This window comes from Tenrec ecaudatus, chromosome 18 (assembly GCF_050624435.1).
Source record: "Tenrec ecaudatus isolate mTenEca1 chromosome 18, mTenEca1.hap1, whole genome shotgun sequence".
Lineage (NCBI taxonomy): Eukaryota > Metazoa > Chordata > Mammalia > Afrosoricida > Tenrecidae > Tenrec > Tenrec ecaudatus.
In genome coordinates, this window is record NC_134547.1 from 19,229,760 (window position 1) to 19,250,523 (window position 20,764).

Here is a 20,764-nt window from a genome sequence, read left to right on the forward strand (position 1 = left end):
TTTCTCTGCTCTCCCTTCCCTCCCGGGAGCTCTTTCCCTGCCCTAACAAAGCCCCTCTTAACCTCACGTTCTTGGTCTCAGTCCTATCTCCGTTCAGTGTCTCAGTGTTGACCTCTCAATAAGGGCTAATATCAGACTTACGGACTTGATCTGGACTGGGCTGGGATGTTTTCTCAATATTCATTTGTTCTTGTATACAAACCTCTTTCTTTTATTTTTATTTTTTTTCCTCTTTCTTTTATACACATGAGTGTCCATGAGCTTGTTTCTCTAGTCTACCCAGACTAACACAACATCCTACACTGGGGAGTAGTAACGAGGGCCTTAAAAGCTCCTGAGCGGCCATCTAAGGTTCAACTATTAGTCTCTCTCCATCCAAAGGAAAGAAGAGTGAATAAAATGGAAAGACATCGGGACATAAGTAGCCCAATGGACTTACAGGCCACACAAACACCAGTCTCCACAACTCTGAGACCAGAAAAACTAGATGGTGCTCCACTACCCTGAAAAAGATTCCATTAGAAGGTCTTGGATAGAGTGGGAGACCACTGTGGTACAGAACTAAAATTAGGAGAACAGTGTGACTGATCAGATGGAGACTGGTGGGCCCCCCAAGATCATGGCCCTTACCCTTCAGGTCCAGAAGGGAACTCACCTCCTTGTTAGAATAATCATCCATTTAAGATCAAAAGGGCAGCATTAACCCAACGTCGAAATTCAGAGGGTTATTAAGAAAGAAGGAAGAACAGAAACAGGAAACAGAGGAAGTTTACACTGAGGGGATTGTTTACACTGAGGGGATTGCAATGGATGAGTTTAGTCAGAAGGATTATAAATTATTGAATGTATAACTATGATCTGCTCTATAAACCTTCACCTAATTCAAAATTTAAAAGTTTTAAAGATTTGCCCAGTGTAGTCACCTTTGGATTTCTTGACTGTTGCTTCCATAGGCATCGTGGATGCTGATAAGATTAAATCCTCCACAACTTCATTCTGTTTTTTTATCATCATTGCTGGCCCACTTGTGAAGCCGATCAGTAAGTGCGTCAAGACTTCGACGCCTTCAGCAAGCAAGGTGGTGTCACCTACATATGGGAGGCTATTAATGGATCTTCAATCCTGGTGCCACTTTCTTGTTCATATAGTTCGGCCGGGATGTGCTCAGCACAGAGATTGCGTGAGTACGGTGAACCGATACCACCCAGAAAAGATCCCATCAAACCGGTCAGCCGTAAAATATGGCATCTGGCCCTTGGCTGACGTTCCGTGGTGGTGGTTTTCCGATGTTAGCGCTTTCGGCCGCTAGGGGGCATCTGGAGTCTCCGCGCGCGCTCCTGGCGCCGTTCAGAATCCACGCCCGCTCCGGGCTTTCACGCTCGCACGCGGCGTTTGCGGGGCGCGCCGCGCTCGCCCAACGGACGCCAGGGTGCGCGCGCACGCGCACGCACGCACGCACTGAACGCGCGCGGCCTCCATCGCGCTGCCCCGTTGTGCCCGTTTTTTCCTGGCCGCGGCCGAGCTGACCCCGAGGTCCGAGATGTCTCAACTGCCCCCAGACGGCTGCGCCCTGCTGGCGGACGCAGCGGGTGGCGACAGCGACGCCCTCCCGCAGGCGGAGGTAGGCGGAGGGAGGCGGGGGCCCGCCCGGGAGGGTCCGCCGGCTGAGGCCCGAGGACGCCCGGTGGCGCTGGCCAGGGAAGGGCCGGTGGCGATGGCCAGGGAAGGCCGGATGGCCGCGGTCGCCGAATTGATGCAGGAGCCAGCGGAGGAAGAGGGCCCCGAGAGCAGACCCAGGGCCAGACCCCGGAACGGGCCGGGCACGCTGCCGCACTTCCACTTCCGCCACCCTCTGCGCCTTTTGGGGGTCAATTACCAGCAGTACCTGCGCCGCTTTCTGGAAAATTACCGGATTGGGCCCGGCCGCTTACAGGAGCTGGAAGGACGCCGCCGCCGCCGGTTCGCGGAGGCCCTGAGGGCGAGGCAAGCGGCGTTTGCCGCCGGTGATCTGCGAAACCCTCGCAGGATGGATTTCGATCCTTTAACGTTTACCATCGCGCTGACCGCATCTGAGGTCATCAATCCCTTGATCGAAGAACTAGGTTGTGATAAATTCATCAGCAGAGGCTAGTCAAGTAATGGAACGACTTCAAGAAGCCCTCTGCACCCGGGAGTCGTCTGCCAATCCAATAACTTGGCTTTTGTTTTGGGAATCCAAGTGTGGGAGATTCAGGCAGTGCCCTTTGGGGACAGGCTGAGCGAAGAAAGTCACCAGGGGGAAAAGAGGAAAGAAACAACATAGAGTTGGCGATTGATCCAGAGTCTTGTTCCTGCATCGCTTTTGAAATTGCACCCCCCCAAAAAAAAGCTTTTGTACAGTTAAAGCTGGAAGAACACCCAATCCAATATGAGAGTCCATAATCCTGCGAGAAATGATCAAATAACAAGGATGGGAATAAAGAGTTGTTGCTGTTACTAAAATGGTAGTAAGAGCTTGCATTTTTTTTTTAGACTGTACTTCCTCTTCAGCGCATATGCAACAGAGGTTTTCATGAAAAGTTGGTTATGTGGTTTCTGGGGCATTTTGCATGGCTCGCAAAGCGTATTACATGATCACAGGTGTCTTCATGAATTGCTGCAATTTCTGGCACTGATTTGCGCATTCACCGGCATTCTTAAGTGCTTTGGTAAATCCAGCTGTTCACAAGTATATACGCACACGCAGGGTCCCCAGTACCCGCCACAACCCCCACGGGTAACCACGTTCACTCACTCACTCGGCTGCCCTTGCTCACCTCCCTGATGGTACATACAAGCAAATATAAATGCACAAAGCTGTGATTTTAAATGTCTTCACACCAAAGTTGACAAATGGGGGAGGGGGGCCTTCAAAAGGGGCATCACTATTCCTGGTGATCCTGTCCATTTCTTCCCACAAACTTTGTGTATTTCCTGATTGCTGTGTTGTTTCAGTGTGAAGGTAGCAGAAGGTCCTAGCAAACTAGTACATTTCCTCATCTCGTTGTCAGTTGTCATCTGACTCTGGCAGCCTGATGGATACAAGAGTCACCCAGGCCTGCCCTCACCTCACAGTTACTGGTACCCTTGAGCTGTGAGGAGCACGGTTGTGTTCACTGATGCCATTGAGGGGTTCCCCCTCTCTGCTGACACATCCCCATACCTGATGGCCATTTCCGGCCTTTGCTGATGCCACGTCCTAAGCAAGCAACACCACAGCGTTTTGTTATGTTCTCTGGTTCGGTGGTCATTTCCTTAACCCAGAACCAACTGATGAACATTTAGTGTTCCAATATTTTTCTATCACCATAATCAAAGCTGTAATAACTAATCTTGCACACATGTGGCATGTGTGCACATTCTATATTGCTTGTACCCCGACTGTGGAGTCCTGATGGCCTAGTAGATAACACATTGGATTACTAACTGCTGAACCACCAGCCTCAGGAGAAAAGATGAGGCTTTCTACTCGCATCTTGAAAACCCTGCACAGGCAGTTCTACCCAGCCCTGTAAGGGTCTCTAGGAGTTGGAATTGATGGCACTGAGTTTGGTTTTTGCTTTTTGGTGGTTTCTTGGCTTACCAGTATGACTGCTAACCACAAGGTCAGCAGTTTAAATCCACCAGCTGCTCAGAAAGAGTGGGCTTTCTACTCCCGGAACAGTTGTCTCGGGAACCCACAAGGCAGTTCTATCCTGTCAGAATCACCTCAATTGCAGTGCTTGGTTTTAGCTTTGGGTTGATGTGAGTTACAGGTTGAGCTGCCAACTCAGGGTCAGGAGTTTGAACCGACCAGCTGTTGCAGATAAGGAAAGATGAGGCTTTCTGCTCCCGTAAAGATTTCTGTCCTCGGATCTCACAGGGCCAGCTCTACAGGGTCGCTGTGAGTGGAAATCAACTCAGTGGTGATGGTAATGAAGCATCCTTCCCTTGTTCCTGAATGCGTGAAGATGCTTCGTGTGTGTGTGTGTGATCAAGAATACTTGAATTTTGTCAGTGGCCTTGTCAGAATCCAAGAAGATAGGATCGATCGTAAGGTTGCTTTTATCTCCATCACTATGATTGATTCTATTTCCAGAGCTCCTAATAATGCATGATCCCGGCATTCTTGAAATGACCCTTGTTTGGCGTTGAGATGTAATTCTTTTAAAATGTCAGACTCCTTGGGTTCAAATCCCTGTTCAGCATCTGTGTGCCTCTGAGCATATTCTCCATTCTCTCTGCCTCTGAAGTTTATCCCAAGCCTCTCTCTGTTTCGTTTATATCCTTATGAGTGATGGAATCATGGCGGTTCAACCTGACGGTTTTTGAGATGCACCAAAAAATCCATAGTTTGTGGACCAACCTACATCCTTAGAATTGGTGAATTCATATTCATTGTAGGAATATTCATTTGTAATAAATTTATCCATTGCTTTTTTAAGTATTTTGTCTTTATGAGTACTTCTATTTGCAAACTCTAGTTTATTACTGGTTTTTAACCATTTAAAAGACTACACATTTCTTAAGAAGGGACACAAATGAGGCGTAACCAGAGTATTAAGAGAATGTTCATGTTTGAAAGAAGTTTACACTCACTGACTGGTATAGTAGCCTCTGGTAGTTCTGGTTGAATAAAGAGAAACTTCTCAAGTATAAATTTGACCATCTCGCTGTCTCAGAAAAAGACTGTATTCTTAGAAGAAAATAGAACAAGTATAGAATAATGATCTTATATGTTTTTCATTTTTAGTTTCAGCTTTCAAATATGAAAAAAAATTAATCATTTCATTGGGGGCTCATACAACTCATCACAATCCATACATACATCCATTGTATGTCAAGCATGTGCATTTGTTGCCTTCATCATTCCCAAAACATTTGCTTTCTACTTGAGCCCTTGGTATCAGCTCCTAATTTTTCCCCTCCCTCCCCATCTCCCTCATGAACCCTTGATAATTTTTGTTATTATTTTGTCATATTTTATACTGTCCAGTGTGTCCCTTCATCCTCTTTTCTGTTGTCCACCCCCCAGGGAGGAGGTTATATGTAGATCCTTATAATCTGTTCTCCTTTCTACCCCACCTTCCCTCCACCCTCCCAGTATCGCCTCACACCACTGGTCCTGAAGGATCATCTGTCCTGGATTCCCTGTGTTTCCAGTTCCTATCTGCACCAGTGCACATCCTCTGATCTAGCTGGATTTGTAAGGTACATCTGGTATCATGATAGTGGGGGGGGGGGGGAAGGAAGCATTTAAGAACTAGAGGAAAGTTGTATGTAATGAATTTTAATTGATCCAAATACAATCTGTATTTTTTCTTTTTTAAATAGCACTTTAAATCTAAAATTAAAAAATGTTTTTCAATGAGAATTCTTTGTCAGCTAAAAGAATGATGAGGAGATTCCTGTTTCTCCTCCCTGACACCAAGGTGTGCCTACCCTGTTCCTGAGGGAGCAGTACCCCTTGAGCATCTGTGTCATAAATCTGGAGACTAGGACCCCTGGTGGCGGCTCAGGCACTGGACGCGGGTTTATTTACCTGGTACTCTTGGAACTGCACAGGGGTCCTGGTGGTGCAGATTGAGTTGCTAACCACAATGTCAGCAGTTCAAGCCCACCAGCCACTCCGAGGGAGAAAGCTGAGGCTCCTGTGAAGAGTTACAGCCTTGGAAACCGCCAGGGCGGTTCCCCTCTGTGTCATAGGGTCCGACGTGAGTCATAAGTGTCTGGTCGCTTCCATCCTGAATGTGGAGTCCTCCCTGGTGGCCTAGTGGGTAACACACCGGACAGTTGGTTGGCAGTGCGGTATTTCTGTTTCATGCTTGGGATGGTAATCCCACTGGGAATGGGTTGTCTTCTTTTATGTCCCAGGGGTGGGATTAGTGTGGATTATACCTTGAGAGAGGAGAGAGATTCAACAAGCAAACAGAAATAGGGGAGGAGAAGTGCCATTCCACATGAAGACCACCTAAGAGCAGAGGCCCCAAAGAGGGACCCTTCTTCAGGGCCGCCCGGGCAAGCCTTCCCCCAGAGCCAGCACCCTGAATTCAAACTCCTAGCCTCGGGAACTGAGAAAAGAAATCGGTGTTTGTGAACGAAATTCCTGTGATAGCAACACTACAGAAGTCAGACTCATACTCTTTTCTGTAAGGAAGGGGGATGAAATACCTCATGTCTCCAGAAATGAATTGGTCACAAGGGACCAATGGGAGCAAACACCAGGGGAGAGTCATTTCATTCTTAAAGCAGAAACAACTTGCAAGTCAGGGAAAGCCACTTTAGTACATATGTGTGCTTCCTTGTCCTTGTGTCGCTCGGAGAGTCCTGGTGGCTGAGTGGCTATAAGTTGGGCTGCTAGCTGTAAGGTCAGCAGTTCGAAACCACCAGCTGCTCTGCAGGAGAAAGACTGTACTCTCTACTCCCATAAAAAGTTAGTCAGGAAGAGACAGTAAGAGTACAGTACACCACCAACGAAATATATAACTTTCCTTTGGTTCTTTAATGCTTCCTCCCCCCACTATCAATTCTACCTAACAAATTCAGCTAGACCAGAGGATGTACACGGTACAGATCAGAGCTGGAAACACAGGGAATCCAGGACAAATAAAACTCTTGAGGATCAATAATGAGAGTAGAGATACCAGAAGGGGAAGGGGAAGGTGGAGGAGAAAGGAAAACCGATCACAATAATCTACATATAACCCTCTCCCTGGGGGACAACAGAAAAGTGGGAGATATTGGACAGTGTAAAACATGAAAGGGTTTGGGAGGGGGAAAAATGAGCTGTTACCAAGGGCTAAAGTAGAAAATGTTTTTAGAACGATGATTGCAACAAATGTACAAATGTGCTTGACACAATGGATGGATGGATGGATTGTGACAAGAGTTGTATGAGCCCTCAATAAAATGATATTTTTTAAAAGACCCTCAACCATTACTTAGACATTTAAAATAGATATACAACTTTCCTCTAGTTCTTTAATGCTTCCCTCCCCGCCACTGTCATGACCCCAGTTTTACCTTACAACTCCAATTAGACCAGAGCATGTACACTAGTATAGACAGAGCTAGAAACACGGAATCCAGGACAGATAAACCCCTCAGGACCAATAATGAAAGTAGCGATACCAGGGAAGATGGGAGAACTGATCACAGTGATTGACATATAACATGCCCCCCCAGAGGAGGCATGCAACAGAAAAGTGGGTGAAGGGAGACAGTGTTCGGTGTAAGACATGAAAAAAATAATTATAAATTATTAAGGGTTCATGAGGGAGGGTAAAAATATAGAGCTGATACCAAGGGCTCAAGTAGAAAGAAAATGTTTTGAAAATGATGATGGCAACATGTGTACAAATGTGCTTGATACAGTGGATGGATGGATTGTGATGGAGTGGTAAGATCCCCCAATGAAATGATTTTTTTTTAAAGTCTTGGAAACCCACAGGGGCAGTTCGACCCCACCTTACAGAGTCGCTATGAGTTGGAATGGACTCGATGGCAGTTTGGTTCCTTGAGCTTAAGGTGCCCTGGTAGTGTAATGGGTTAAGCAGGAGACCATTAACTGCCAAAGTCATCGATGCAAACTCACCAGCCATTCAGTCCACAAGAGAAAGGTGAGACTGTGTGCCCCCGTAAAGATCAAGTCTGGAAACCTTACAGAGCCGGTCTACTCTGTCCCAGAGGTTGCCCTGAGTCTGAATGGACTCGACTGGGTTTGCTTTGTGAAGTAGGCATGTTGGGGGCAGATCAGGTAGCCACTTTAAAAGCCTGAAGGCAGGGTTTTTCTGGGAAGAGCGGTGAAGCAGCCATTGTGTGGAGGGAAAAGTCAGATGATAAATCAGCTGGGATCTGGTTTGTTGGAGAGCTTTGTGGGGTCACGGACCCGCCGTGGCAGGGTTCCATGCTGATAGGAAGGGTTGCTAGGTCCCGGGGCAGGACCCGCTCAGTGGCACCTAACAACCACATATCCTGTCATAATTTCCGTGTTTTCAATGGATGAGGTGGATCCATTTCATTCCTGTCTTTTTTTGTTTGTTTGTTTGTTTGTTTGCCTGGAACCATCCCACCCGCACCAGCACCGGCACCCGCACCAGTTTGCATTGAGTGGAGGATCTGTTGGCAAACATTTCATCCAGCTCAGTGAGGTTCTCAGCCAGGATGGCGTGTCCAGTTTTCCAGCCCATTGAGTTACCACACAGCCCTGCTGTGGGTGTCTTTCCTAACTGCGGTATGGAAAGGCATCCCTCCCAGGAAAGGCGAGCCTCTCGTGTGTACCACAGAAACCATTGAGGCGTCCTGGAAGAGGCGTGTGTTACGGCCTTCATCCCTCACCGCCTAGCCCTGTCTCTCAGCAGCCATCATAGGAAATGCGCTACTTCCTCCTCTCAAATTCCTACCAGCATGTTCTTATCCGCAGACAGGACCAGCAGCATCTCCTGTGCACCCACGTACCAGCTCTGTGTGACGCAGCATTAGGCAGCCCCTCCGTGCACGTGGAGCAGCACAAAGCGGGTTCCTAGGAGGTGCAGGTCGGAGACACCCCAGCACCCCCACCTGCCAGACACAGACACGGCCCCGGCTCTCAGTGAGCTAGACTGCGTTTCACACGGGCAGGCGGTGTGTCTGAGTTCTCTCTCTAGTCTTCCTCCCCAGCACCCATGTTCCTGCCAGTCGCTCCTATTAGCTGCCCACCCTATACCCATGCCCCCCCCCCTTCCCACTGGAACCGGGGCCCCGTTTGGAGCTGTCAGCTGCAGCAGGCAGGCCAGAATGCAGAGAGGCAGACGCTGTCATGTATTTTCCGCATCACCAGTCCCCGACCGAGCCTAGCCCCAGCCACCATCAGAAAAGGACCTGACGACATTTCAGCCCTTCTCGTCATCTTGCCGCGGCTCCTGGGGTGGGGAGAGAAGAGAGACGGCGTTAAAAAACAGCAGTGACAGCAGGGACCCCATCAAAATAACAGCTGTAAAGAAAACTTTCCACGGGGACAAGACGAGCCAGTCAGGGTGCAGGGTAGCAACAATGAAACATACAACTTTCCTCTAGTTCTTAAATGCTTCCTGCTCACCTACTATCATGATCCCAATTCTACCTTACAAATCTGGCTAGACCAGAGGATGTACGCTGGTACAGATAGCAACTGGGAGCACAGAGAATCCAGGGCGGATGACCCCTTCAGGATGAGTGCTGAGAGTGATGATACTGGGAGGGTATAAGGTGGAAAGAGGGATCCGATTACAAGTATCTGCATCTAACCTCCTCCCGGGGGATGAACAACAGAAAAGTGGGTGAAGAGAGACGTCAGACAGTGTAAGATAAGACAAAATAATTTATAAATTATTAAGGGGCCATGAGGGGAGAGGAGAGTTAAGGAGGCAGGAGGAAAAATGAGGAGCTAATGCCAGGGGCTTAAGTGGAGAGCATGTTTTGAGAGTGATGAGGGCAAAGAATGTACAGATGTGCTTTGCACAATGGATGTGTGTATGGATTGTGATAGGAGTTGTATGAGCCCCGAATAAAATGTTTGAAAGAAAAAAATGTTAGTTGCTATTGTTTGATTTTTGACTCATGGGGACTCCATGAATCGTGACTTTTATTTTTATTTTAACAATATGTTATGGATAACTTTACGTGTCAATAAGTAACCCTGCATTATAATTTTTAGAATAATAATGGTCATATATGACTACCTCAGTACCACCCACTGCCCCAGTCCTGGAACTGAATTGCAGTGCCCAGGGGTCTCCTTGAAGTTCTTCAGACGCACAAAGCATGCTCCTACCACAGGGCCTTTGCACTGGTGCTGCTTCTCCCTGGACTGCTTCTCCTCGGGCACAGACACAGGCTAAGCAGAGCACCATATCCCCTTTGGGCCTTAGTGATGGGGCTGCGATGGACAAGTGACCTAATTCCGGCCAATGAGAATCTTGTGCAGGGCATGTGCCCGCCCCCCCAGGGGGAGCCTGTCTAAGAAAGGCAGCCCGGGGGAAAAAAGCAGACCCCAAAAGTAAGACCAAAACAGCCCTGTAGTGCCTGGATCCAGCCAGGCCTGAAGCCTATTTGCATATTTACTCATACAAGCTTTTTTGTTTCCCTGCCCCGAAGCCATTTTGGCAGGAGAAAGATGGGGCTTTCGAAGAGTGACCATCTCAGAAACTCCCAGAGGCAGTTCTACCCTGTCTGTAGGGTCGCTGTGAGTTTGGTTTTTGGAGTTTTAAGCCATGTTGACCTGGGGTTTCTCCTTTCCATCAAGAGAGGTCTAACTCTCTTCCAAGTAAACTAACTGTTACTTTAGGACTCCCTTAGCACACAACACCTCACCTCACTGCACGTCGGCCTTATGTACTAGTAGACTTGGGATTTAAACCATCCCACTGTCATCCTGGAAGCAGGATGTGCAGTCACCCTGAAGTCTACACTCTCCCACCCTCCCCCCCACCGCTTTTGCCTACTAAAAAATACACCAATTAAGAATCTCCTTTTAAAAATAAAAAACCCTCATTGTCATCAAGTCAATGCCGATTCATAGCAACCCTGTAGGACGAGGCAGAACTCCCCTGTGGGTTTTCAAACTATAACCTTTTAGAGAGTAGAGAGCCTCCTCTGTCTCCCGCAAAGCCCCTTGTGGTTTTGAATTGCTGACCTGGAGGTTTGCAACCCACCATCTAACCCCCTACACCACCAGGATGCCTAATTAAGTCTCGAATCAAAAACCAAAGTCCTAGCCCCCAATAAAATGACCTTTTAATAATTTTTTTTAAAACCCAAAGTCCTGTTACCGAATCAATTCTGACTTAGAGCAAGCCTGTAGAAGGTAGAACTGCCCCTGTGGGTTTCTGTCCTGTAACTCCTCAAGAGTAGAACGCCTTGCTCCTCTGAAGAGGCTGGTGATTTGAACTGCCCACTCATCGCAGTTAGCAGCATAACCCCACCACCACCGGGGTTCTGTGTGTGAACAGAGAGTCTGGCACGTCACAGACATGCCAGACAATAAAACACACGGCCCTGGTCTGGATCTTGATTCTATAAACTAACTGTAAAAAGATATTTTTGAGACACACCTAGAATTAATACCAAGCCAAGCCCACTACCGTTGAGCCGAGGCTGACTTATAGCAACCGCCCTGTGGTTTCTGAGACTGTAACCATTTAAGGCAAGAGGAAGCCCCATCTTTCTCCTGCGCACTCAATAAGACTTTTTAAAAAAAGTTTGGGATGTGATCGTGATTTTGCTCTTATTTTTAAATGCATCTATTAGAGACACAAACTGAAATGTTTACAGGTGAAGTAACATGAGTCCCCCCAAGCAACTTTAGAATCCTACGGTGGGTTGGGAGGCGCAGGAAGGGAAGATAATTGATGAAACGAATGATTTGAGCAGGAGCCCTGGTGGTGTGGTGGTTACCCATTCGGCTGTGACCTGCAAGGTTAGTAGTTCAATACCACCATCTGCTTGTCGAGAGAGAGTCAAGGCGATCTACTCCCGTACAGACTTGCAGTCCCAGAGACTCCCAGGGGCCACTCTGAGTCTGCGCAGATGGCAGTGAGCGCCAGGAGCAAGGTACACAGAGGCCACGCTCTTCTCTCCATCACTGAGTCTGAGAACATTTCCACTGGGTTTCTGGAAGGTAAGATGCCGAGAGGAATAAGAGCCATAAGGTGAACGCAACAGCATCTGCACGCCCATGTTCACGGCCGCACCGTGCACAACAAGAAGCCAGAAAGAGCCCAAATGACCAGTTGGGCTGCTACATGCCAAACAGGCTTTGAAAATGTAAAAGTGCTAGAATTCACTAACCAACCTATGGTGGGCATCCCAGGTGGAGAAGACAGCGCTAGATGACCAAGGTTCCCAAGGAAACTTGGGGGTGGGGTGGACATGCTCATTATGCCTGGTGAGAGGAGGATGTCGCAGGTGTGTGCGAACAGACGGGAGCGGTGAGTCTACATTGACTTCGTGGCCGAGACTGCAACAACCCTTTATGGGAGTAGAAAGCCTCGTCTTTCTCCCGTGGAGCACCTGGTGGTTTTGAACTTCTGACCTGGCCGTGAGCAGCCCAGTTCCTAACTCACCAGGCCACTAGGAGGACATTAGGTTGAGTGAAATAAGTCACTCACAAAGAGCAAACATTATACGAGACTATTTCTATTAAAAGTCAAGGAAAGGCTAACACGGAGAAAGAAACCAGGGACAGGAAGGGGCAGTGGGGGATCATGCACTGGCAAGGAGACATGCGTAAACTTGTATGAAGGGAAGGCGGTATGCATTAAGAGGAAGATCGGCATAGCACGACCAACCCAGAGAGTAAAAGGCAACCGTGGCGACACTGTTACATCCGGCACTACTGCAGGAGCGCACGGTCACGGACACATCGGTAGCTATGCACGCAGAACAGGTGTTTTCTCTTTTATTGGTTTGCTTCGTTCACAGTTTTATCGGCACATTCATTCACATATCACACATTTATTAGTTCAGTCAGATTAAGAAGAGCTGTAAAATCAGCCCCACAATCAATTTTAGAACAGTTTCTTCATTCTTGTGCTCATGGTTAAAAGCTCCTCTGCCATACCCCAGAAATCATTAATCCAGTTACTGTCTCGCTAGAGTTACCGCTCCCGGATTTTACAGACAGAAAACCACAGCCCCATAACCGCCCCCCAAAAAACTAATAACAAAACCACAGCCCCCTACCCCCCCAAAAAAACTAATAACAACAAAGAACAACCTCAAATAGAAAAGAAAGCAGGAAATATTAAACACTAGAACAAATTTCAAGTGCATCAAAAGGAAGATCAAATGATACGGTGTTAAGTTTGAACCTAACTTGAGAATGATGAGGGCAACAAATGTACAAATGTGCTTTACACAATGGATGGATGGATGGATTGTGATAAGAGTTGTGTGAGCCCCCAGTAAAACGATTAAAAGAAAGGGGAGCTGACACCTTGGTATCAAATAGAAAGTAAATGATTAGAAAATAATGATGGCAACATATATACAAACATGCTTGATACAATTGATGTCTGGAGTGTTGTAAGAGCAGGGGGGGCGAGAAGGGAGGGGGAAAAAAAAAAGACCTGACGCAGGGGGCTTGGGTGGAGAGCAAATGCTTTGAGAATGATTGGGGCAGGGAATGTGTGGATGTGCTTTATACAATTGATGTATGTATATGTATGGATTGTGATAAGAGTTGTATGAGCCCCTAATAAAATGTAAAAAATGAAAAGGAAAAAAGAGCTGTAAGAGCCCCCAATAAAATGAACTAAAAATAATAATAATGAATAAAGGAAGCTATCAAAGAGCAAAAAGAGGGCAGTGGGGATGGAACCTACCTGCGTCTGCCATCACCCACTCTCTCTCCAGTGTGCCCTACTCTGCATGATCGCAAGGCCGTTCACATCCCTGGTCTGTGGTCACCAGGGAGGCACCGGAGGCTTCATCCACGAGGGTCTCCTCTTCATTTTCTTTTCTTTCCTTTTTTTTCAACTGGGACAACGTTAAAATGGGTCAAAAGACAAGATATTGCTTTTTAACCTCCCTACATCTGCCGTCATCGGCCTTTCATCGTTCTGGCTGATCACAAGGTGCTCGCATCCCCGGACTGTGGTCAGAGGGAGGCACTGGAGGCTTTAATCCACGTGGGGACCCTGCAAATGGACTTTGGGCTCCCAGTGTCACCTACAGCCTTCTGCAGAGTGGCTCGGACAGATGTATTCTGACAAGGGTCATCCATAGAAATAGAACTGCGTGAAATATTCTTAAGTTGACGTAGAAAGCGAAACTCTCAGTAATGATCCTACCACAAACACACGTGTACATTTGCACATATTCCTGTAGCGTAATGGGTTTCACATTGGGTGGTTAACGTCAAGGTCAGCAGTTCAAACCCACCAGCTGCTCCGAGGGAGAAAGATGAGGCTGGCTGTTGCCCCCCAAAGATGTACAGTCTCAGAAGCCCTGGGGAACCAACAGTTCCGTGCTGTCCTGTAGGGTGTAGGGTTGGGTCCCTGAGTCCGAATTGACTTGATGGTAGTTGGTTTGGTTGGTTGGCTGCTTTTTAACACAACATTCTTGAAAGTTAGATGCTGAGGACTTCTCTTTCCAAGGAGTCTTTTATTTTTAGTTTTTATTTTTCCTTTCCACAGTCTATTCTCTCTCTTTTTGTAACTTAATAATCGCCATTTTCTTTTGTACATGGATCTTCCAGAACACTGGCAGGGAAGGGAGTCACTGAAAGGGCGCGGAGTGTTAGCGGGGTCTGTCAACATGGAGTGATATTGATGGATGCCCTCCGGTCAGTTAGGGTGTGTGACTGTGCTCTGTGGCAGGGCAGAACTGCCCTGGTGGGTTTTGAAGGCTATAATCCTCATGGAGGAGACCAGCGAGCTTAGCTGCCAATGGCAAGACCCTTGGAACCCACCCACCAACCGCCCCACAGGGACGCACCCACGTGCACGCGCCCTCACCTCACCTCCAGCTGGACAGTTGCCTGACCTTTTCTTTACGGCCTCCTCGATACTGTTCACAATTTTCTGCAACTTGCTGTCATCCACAAAACCGTCACCTTTCTGGGCACAGGGGTGGGTGGACAGACAGGTCTTCCCCCATCCCCGCAGAGCCCCAGCCCTGCCCTCCGTTCCTATCAGGAACCCTGTCTCCGTCTCCGGGAGTCACCTTCTTTGAATGGACCACTTTCCCGTCCACAGACACTTCAAACTCCCCGGTAGCCTGTGCGGAAATGGTCTCCTCCTGGGAAAGGAAGGTGGGGGGCTGTGAGGAGAGGCTGAGAGACCCTTTCCCTGAGGGCCCCTCCCGCCTCTGCTCAAGCATCTTCCAGTAGAGCCCCAGCCCCTGGTCCCCAGCACACTTACAAAGTGCAGGTGATCTGGGAACTGGTGCTCTAGACTCTTTCTCAGGAGAATGTACTGCGGAGAGATGTGGAGATGGGCATGGGGGAGGGGGAACGAGAGATTTTCCCGTGCTTCCTACCCCACGGCCCCCCATGGCCAAAGCCCATACTACTCACCCGAAGACCGTAGCTTCAGAGGCCACTGGAGACAGAGAGCGGAGGGAAAGACATGAGGCATCAATCAGGGCCCTCTTCCGGTATCCTCCCCAAGGGGGAAGCCACAGTCCTCCGGCAGACCCTTCACTTCCCTGCCCTGACTCCTTCCATTCTCCCCCTGGCTCCCCGCAACTGCTCCAACCATGGGGACCTCCGAGCGCCTCTCCCCACGCTCCAGGAGTCCTAGTCCAGGCTCCACACTGGCTGTCCCCTCTGTTCCATGCTCCTTCCTCGTGTCCGCCCCGCCTTGGCTCAGCCCAGGCTGTAACCACCCCAGATGCCTTTCAGCCATAGTGCTGGTCCTGGATGATTTGTCCTCTTCACCGGCATAGCCACGCCACCAAGGAGGAGAAGAATCGGCCTTGTTTGTCCACTGCTGCTGTGTCTGGCCACCTGGCACACGTTGCTGCCGATGTGGTTGTTCCAGCTCCTCGTGACCCCGCCTGGTCCTTGCTGGCCTCACCACCCTTCTTATGAGCAAGCCCATTGCCACAGCCACTGGGTCGGTCCATCTGGTGAAGACTCTTCTGCCGCCCCTTCGCGGCAAGGATGGTGAGACTGTCTCATGTACTCTAGACATGTAGTCAGCAGAGGCCCTCTAGTTTACCAAGCCGTGATGTAAAGTCCTGCAGGGACTGGTCTCTCCTGACCACACGCCCAAGGTCCACGAGAGGAAGTCTTGCCAGCCTTCCTTCTTGGAAGGAAGATTCTGGTCAGACAGACAGATGTGGTGGTTCTTCGGGCAGTCCACAATACATAGTCTTCGCCAGCCCGCTCATTCAGATGCAACGATTCTTCTTTGGTCTTCCTTAGGCAGTGTCCCGCTTCAGTGTGCACAGGAGGCGACGGGGAATGCCGTGGCTTGATAGGTGTTTGATGGATAGGGGGGCTGTTGAGTGAGCTCAGGAGTGAATTCCCGGAGAGAGAGCAAGAGAGGGGAGCAAAGGCAGAGAGAGGAAGAGAGGGGAGCAAAGGCAGAGAGAGGAAGAGAGGGAACAAAGGCAGAGAGAGGACCAAAGAGACACAACTCCCTGGGGCCCATTGAGTTGGGGAGGGAGACTGAGGAGCACAGGTGTGATGGGCTAGAGCAGAGAAAAGGGAGAATGAGACAGAAGAGCGATGAGGGTACTAAGCACTTTTGAGACCAGGCTCCCCTGGCCGAATTGAATTCAAGCCTGGGCCTCAGGGGAAGTCCAGGAAGCTCTCAGAGGGGTGAACACAACACACCCTGAGGTCAGTGGATGTGAACAGCCTTCAGCCCCGGGCCACTCAGGATTCCTTGATGCCTTTATTCCTGATGGTGAGCTCCTTGCTCAGCAGGCTCCTTGGCAGGCATCACCGCAGAAAGATCCATCCTGCCGGGTAATGAGCCTGCAGTCGCGCTCTCCCCCCCTAACGGAGCCAGGGGCTGCTCTCAGCCACACAGATCTCAGTGCCAGTGGATGCTATGATCCCATCAGACAGTGCGCGATAGAGCAGGGGGGTGGGCGTGGAACAAACCCCCAAATCACTGAGAGAACAGACTTATTGGTTGACTAGACACCCGTGGGACCCCTGTGACTATGGCCCTCAGTCACCCTTCAAGTCTGGCTATGACCTCCCCCCTACATTGGGAGAGTTGGGTACTTAAATCAAAGGGAAGTCCTTGCCCAGGCACAAAGTACAGAGAGTTGACTGGCAGCGAGTAATGGCAATGGGGAATCGGGGACGGCGTGTATGAGTGGAATCAGTAAGTGCGTCGAGCGGATGGCAAGGCAGAGTAGAAAGCAGAATGTATGAACAAAACTGATGCTCTGCTCTGCAGACCCTCACCGAAATCCCAGTGCAAAGCTTCCTGTTTTTAAACAAAGGAACGATGAATTCGTGGAGCTGCGCCAGCAGCCAGGCATCAATCACAGGGCTTGGGGTGAGGCGAGACTGGAACCCAGCTCTCCGGAACCTCATCCAGGTTGAGGAAACCAACAAGTTGTCAACCTTGGGCGTTGGGCGGGCCCTTCCCTCTCTTCCCGGGCCCTTCCTCTCCTCCATCCCAGACTTTCAGAGCCCCAGCCCCTGCCCCTCCTATCCAGTGGAGGAGGGGGGCTGCCCCTCACCAATAGATGACTTGAACCAGGACTCTGTTGTCCATCTGTTGCCCAGCAAAGTTCTCGCTGGTGGAGGCGAAAGAGGTGTTGGAATTGGGCAGGGCAACTACGACGGAGGTGCTCAGGACAGGCACTGGGGTAGACCCAGGAGGGGCCTCAGTCAATCTGGGGGAGAGCGTGTCCATTCTCGGCATGGGCTCCAGGGTGGAGCCCAGCATCTCAGTGGCCGAGGACGTGTGCGCTGGCAGCGGACCCAGGATGGCCGATGGGGTGGCTTTTTGACTCAAGGACCTCGAGGGGTCCTCCAGCGACAAAGCTGGCACTGGAGCCGGTTCTGGGAGAGAATCCAGCATCAGGGTCTCGGTGGTCTGGAAGGGGTTCTGCACTGGGAGTTCTGCGGGGACCGCTGCCGGGATCAATGACGGTGCTGCGATTGCAGCGTGGACCGGGATGGGGCTCCAGATTGGAGTCAAGGTCTGGACTGGAGTGGGAGTGGGGTTCTGGACTGGAGTGGGGGTCCGGTTTGGGATAGAGGTCCGGGCCAGAGTTGGGGTCCGCCCCGGGGTCCCAGTGCGGCCCAGGGCCAAGGTCTGGACAGGGGCTAGGGTCTGGATCGGGGTCTGGGATCGGACAGGGGTTGGGGTTGAGGTCTGGGCTGGAGGTGGGGCGCGGGCTGGAAGCGGGGCCCGGGGTGGAGGCGGGGCCCGGGGTGGAGGTGGGGCCCGGGCCGGAGGCGGGGCTCGGGGTGGAGGCGGGGCCCGGGCCGGAGGCGGGGCCCGGGCCCGAGCATGGGGCCCGACTGGGTTAGGGGTTGGGGCCCGGGCCTGGTGGTTCATGGGGGCAGTGGAGGCCGGGGTATCTCGGGATGGAGGTTCCTGCCCTGCCCTCCTTCCTGGGCCGGGGAACGTTGCACCCACACCAGCATTCTGAAATGGAACATGGTCGCAGGGGGGCTCTGTTACACTCTGCACACGCTCAGAGCAGGTGGTCTGCGGAGGGGTCTGGACCCTGTGACCTGTCCTTTAGTTCACAGCCCTTAACTGCTTCTCCCTACCCCTACGGAGCCCTGGTAGGGTAGTGGGCTATGTTGGGCTGCTGACCGTAAGGTTAGCAGTTTGAAACCACCAGCTGTTTTGCAGGGAAAAAGATGAAGCTTTTAATATATTTTTAAATCATTTTGTTGGGGGAGGCTTTTTACTCTTATGAAGCATCACAGCTTGAGGGGTGCGTGATAGGGAGGGAAAGGGTATTTGGGGAATGAAAACTGAAGGCAGGAGTGGGGAGGGAGCACTAGAACATATGAGGATCGTACAACTCATTTGGAGGGCGATTTAACCATGGAGTTGTTCTAAAATTGACATGGTAATGATTGTACAATTCATCTTGGTAGAATTGAACTATTGAGATGTATGATATGTAAATTACGTGCCAGTAAAACTGTTAAAAAAAAAGTTAAAGCCCAGTCTCGTTGAGTCCAGGGAGCCAAGTTTGTAACCTGCCCCCAGGCCCACCCCGCCAGAGTAAGAAACACACACCTTGCCCCAGTGTTTCCTGCTGCCTTCGTTAATATTCGTGTATCCACAGTACCTGTCTGGTCCTATGCCTATTAGCAGAAAGTTCCTTGGGAGACCCAAATCCACCTGCAGGATCCCCGCTGATCACAGTGGAGGGACATAGATAACCTTGCTGTCAGACTATTAGAAACTCGATTATGGCACATGGAATTAGATTAAAATGTGGTACGTGGGCATTTGATCTTTTGACCCATTTTGGATTTGTTCTAGTTTTCATTATTTCCTGTTTTGTTTTTTTTTCTCAAAAGGGTTTTCCCCTGTGGTTTATTTTAATATTGGTAATCTTTTCATCTATTTTGTTTTCATTTTTCTGTTTTCCAACATATTAAGCATGGGATGGATGGATGGATGGATGTCTAGAGACAATACCTGATATAATGGCTTATGGGGGTAGCAGAGGGAAGTGGAGAGCAAGTAATGAATATGGTGGGGGGGTGCTCTAGAACTGATGATGATGTACATACAACTCTTTAAATCTGACTGAACTATGGCAATATATGGTATATTAATATCTCAATAAAATTATTGGGATCACTTCTTGGCCTCTTGGCTAAGATCAAATGTAAAATGATTGGGGGGTAAAATTCCTGGTTTCAGCACCAAACATGATGCAGTCCAGAGGGATCTGGGCCAGAATGTGGGGAGGCCTTGGTAGAGGGATCTGGTCTGAGGCAGTTATTAGGCTATGCCGCAGGGGTCCTCAAACTTTTCAACAGTGGGGCAGTTCACTGTCCCTCAGATCCACTGGAGGGCTGGGCTAGATTTTTAGAAAAAAAACTATGAATAAATTCCTATGCACACTGCACATATCTTATTTTGAAGTAAAAAACAAAACGGGTCAAAAACAACAGGCGGTCCGGATAAATGTCCTCCGCGGGCCGTAGTTCGAGGACCCCTGCATGGGATGCAGAGTGGTGCGCTAGATAATCACAGAGTGATTCCAAGAAGTGGGGCCAATGGAGTAACCCAGGAATTAGTAATTCTAACAACAGGAAACCAACATCTACATAGTGAAGCTGTGATGTGATGCCATCAGCAAGGTGGGCTGGTCACCTGGCCAAGAAAGATGAGGCTGCCTGCTCCTGGGAAGACTGAGCCCAGGACACCAACTGAACCGACTGGGTGGCAGTGAGTTTGATTCCTTGGGGTCCAGTGCCTGGAACTTGCCCACAGTACAAGAGCTGGGATTCAAACACAAATGGTTCTAGCCCACTGCCACCTTGAGGGCCCGGTCCAACTATGGGATCATGGGGTGGGGGGGATCTGTGTCACTCACTGCTCCGTCCCCAGCTCCCAGAACAAGGCGGGCTACAGTGGAGCTCATGGACTATTTGTGGAGCGCTTGAGGGTTAATGGATAGTCAGGAACTACAGAGAGGGGACACCAAAAGACACACATGTCAGGAGTCCTGGTAACAATTTTTGGTGAGAGTAAAAAACTCAGTACCATCAAGTCGATTCTGAACCATACGGACCCTATAGAACAGGGTAGAACGTACCCTGTGGGGTTCCAAGACGTAAACTCTATGGGAGCAGAAAGCCTCCTCTTTCTCCCAGAGTGGCTGGTGGTTTCGAAGTGCTAACCTTGCAGTTAGCAGCCCCACGTGTGACCCACTTTGATGCCAAAAGAGACACTTTATCCTGGATTAGATGTATTTGTACTAGAGTGCAATTTTTTAATGGGAGGGTGGGAGGCACTGAACCTTTTTCCCCCCTGAAAAGGAGGCCAAATAAGTTTGGAAACTTCTAAGGATACAAAATCTCTCCCCTTATAACCCCAACAGCATCACAGATGGATGAGTCAAAGTAGATCAAAATAAGAGCCTTTATAGATGCTTCTTGTGATAGGGGAGAGAAAATGGTAGGATATAAATAACCATTATGTACAATTTCAAACGGTAAGGTTCTCCCGGTCCCCCCACCCCCACCCCCCAACACTTCCGGCTGGAATTCCCAAGTGTCTGGGACAGATTGGGCACCGTGGAGTAAATATGACAATACGCAGGCTCTGTCTGCAGACAACGGTGGCAAAGGAGG

At 49.6% G+C, this 20,764-nt stretch overlaps 1 protein-coding gene across 1 annotated transcript; it reads left to right on the forward strand.

The window, feature by feature from the left end:
* The first annotated feature begins 1,441 nt into the window (after positions 1–1,441).
* On the forward strand, positions 1,442–2,481 carry LOC142432151 (EP300-interacting inhibitor of differentiation 2-like). The gene has a single exon (XM_075537262.1). The coding sequence runs from the start codon at positions 1,541–1,543 to the stop codon at positions 2,129–2,131; it is 591 nt and encodes a 196-aa protein (XP_075393377.1). The 5' UTR covers positions 1,442–1,540; the 3' UTR covers positions 2,132–2,481.
* Positions 2,482–20,764: the final 18,283 nt, after the last annotated feature.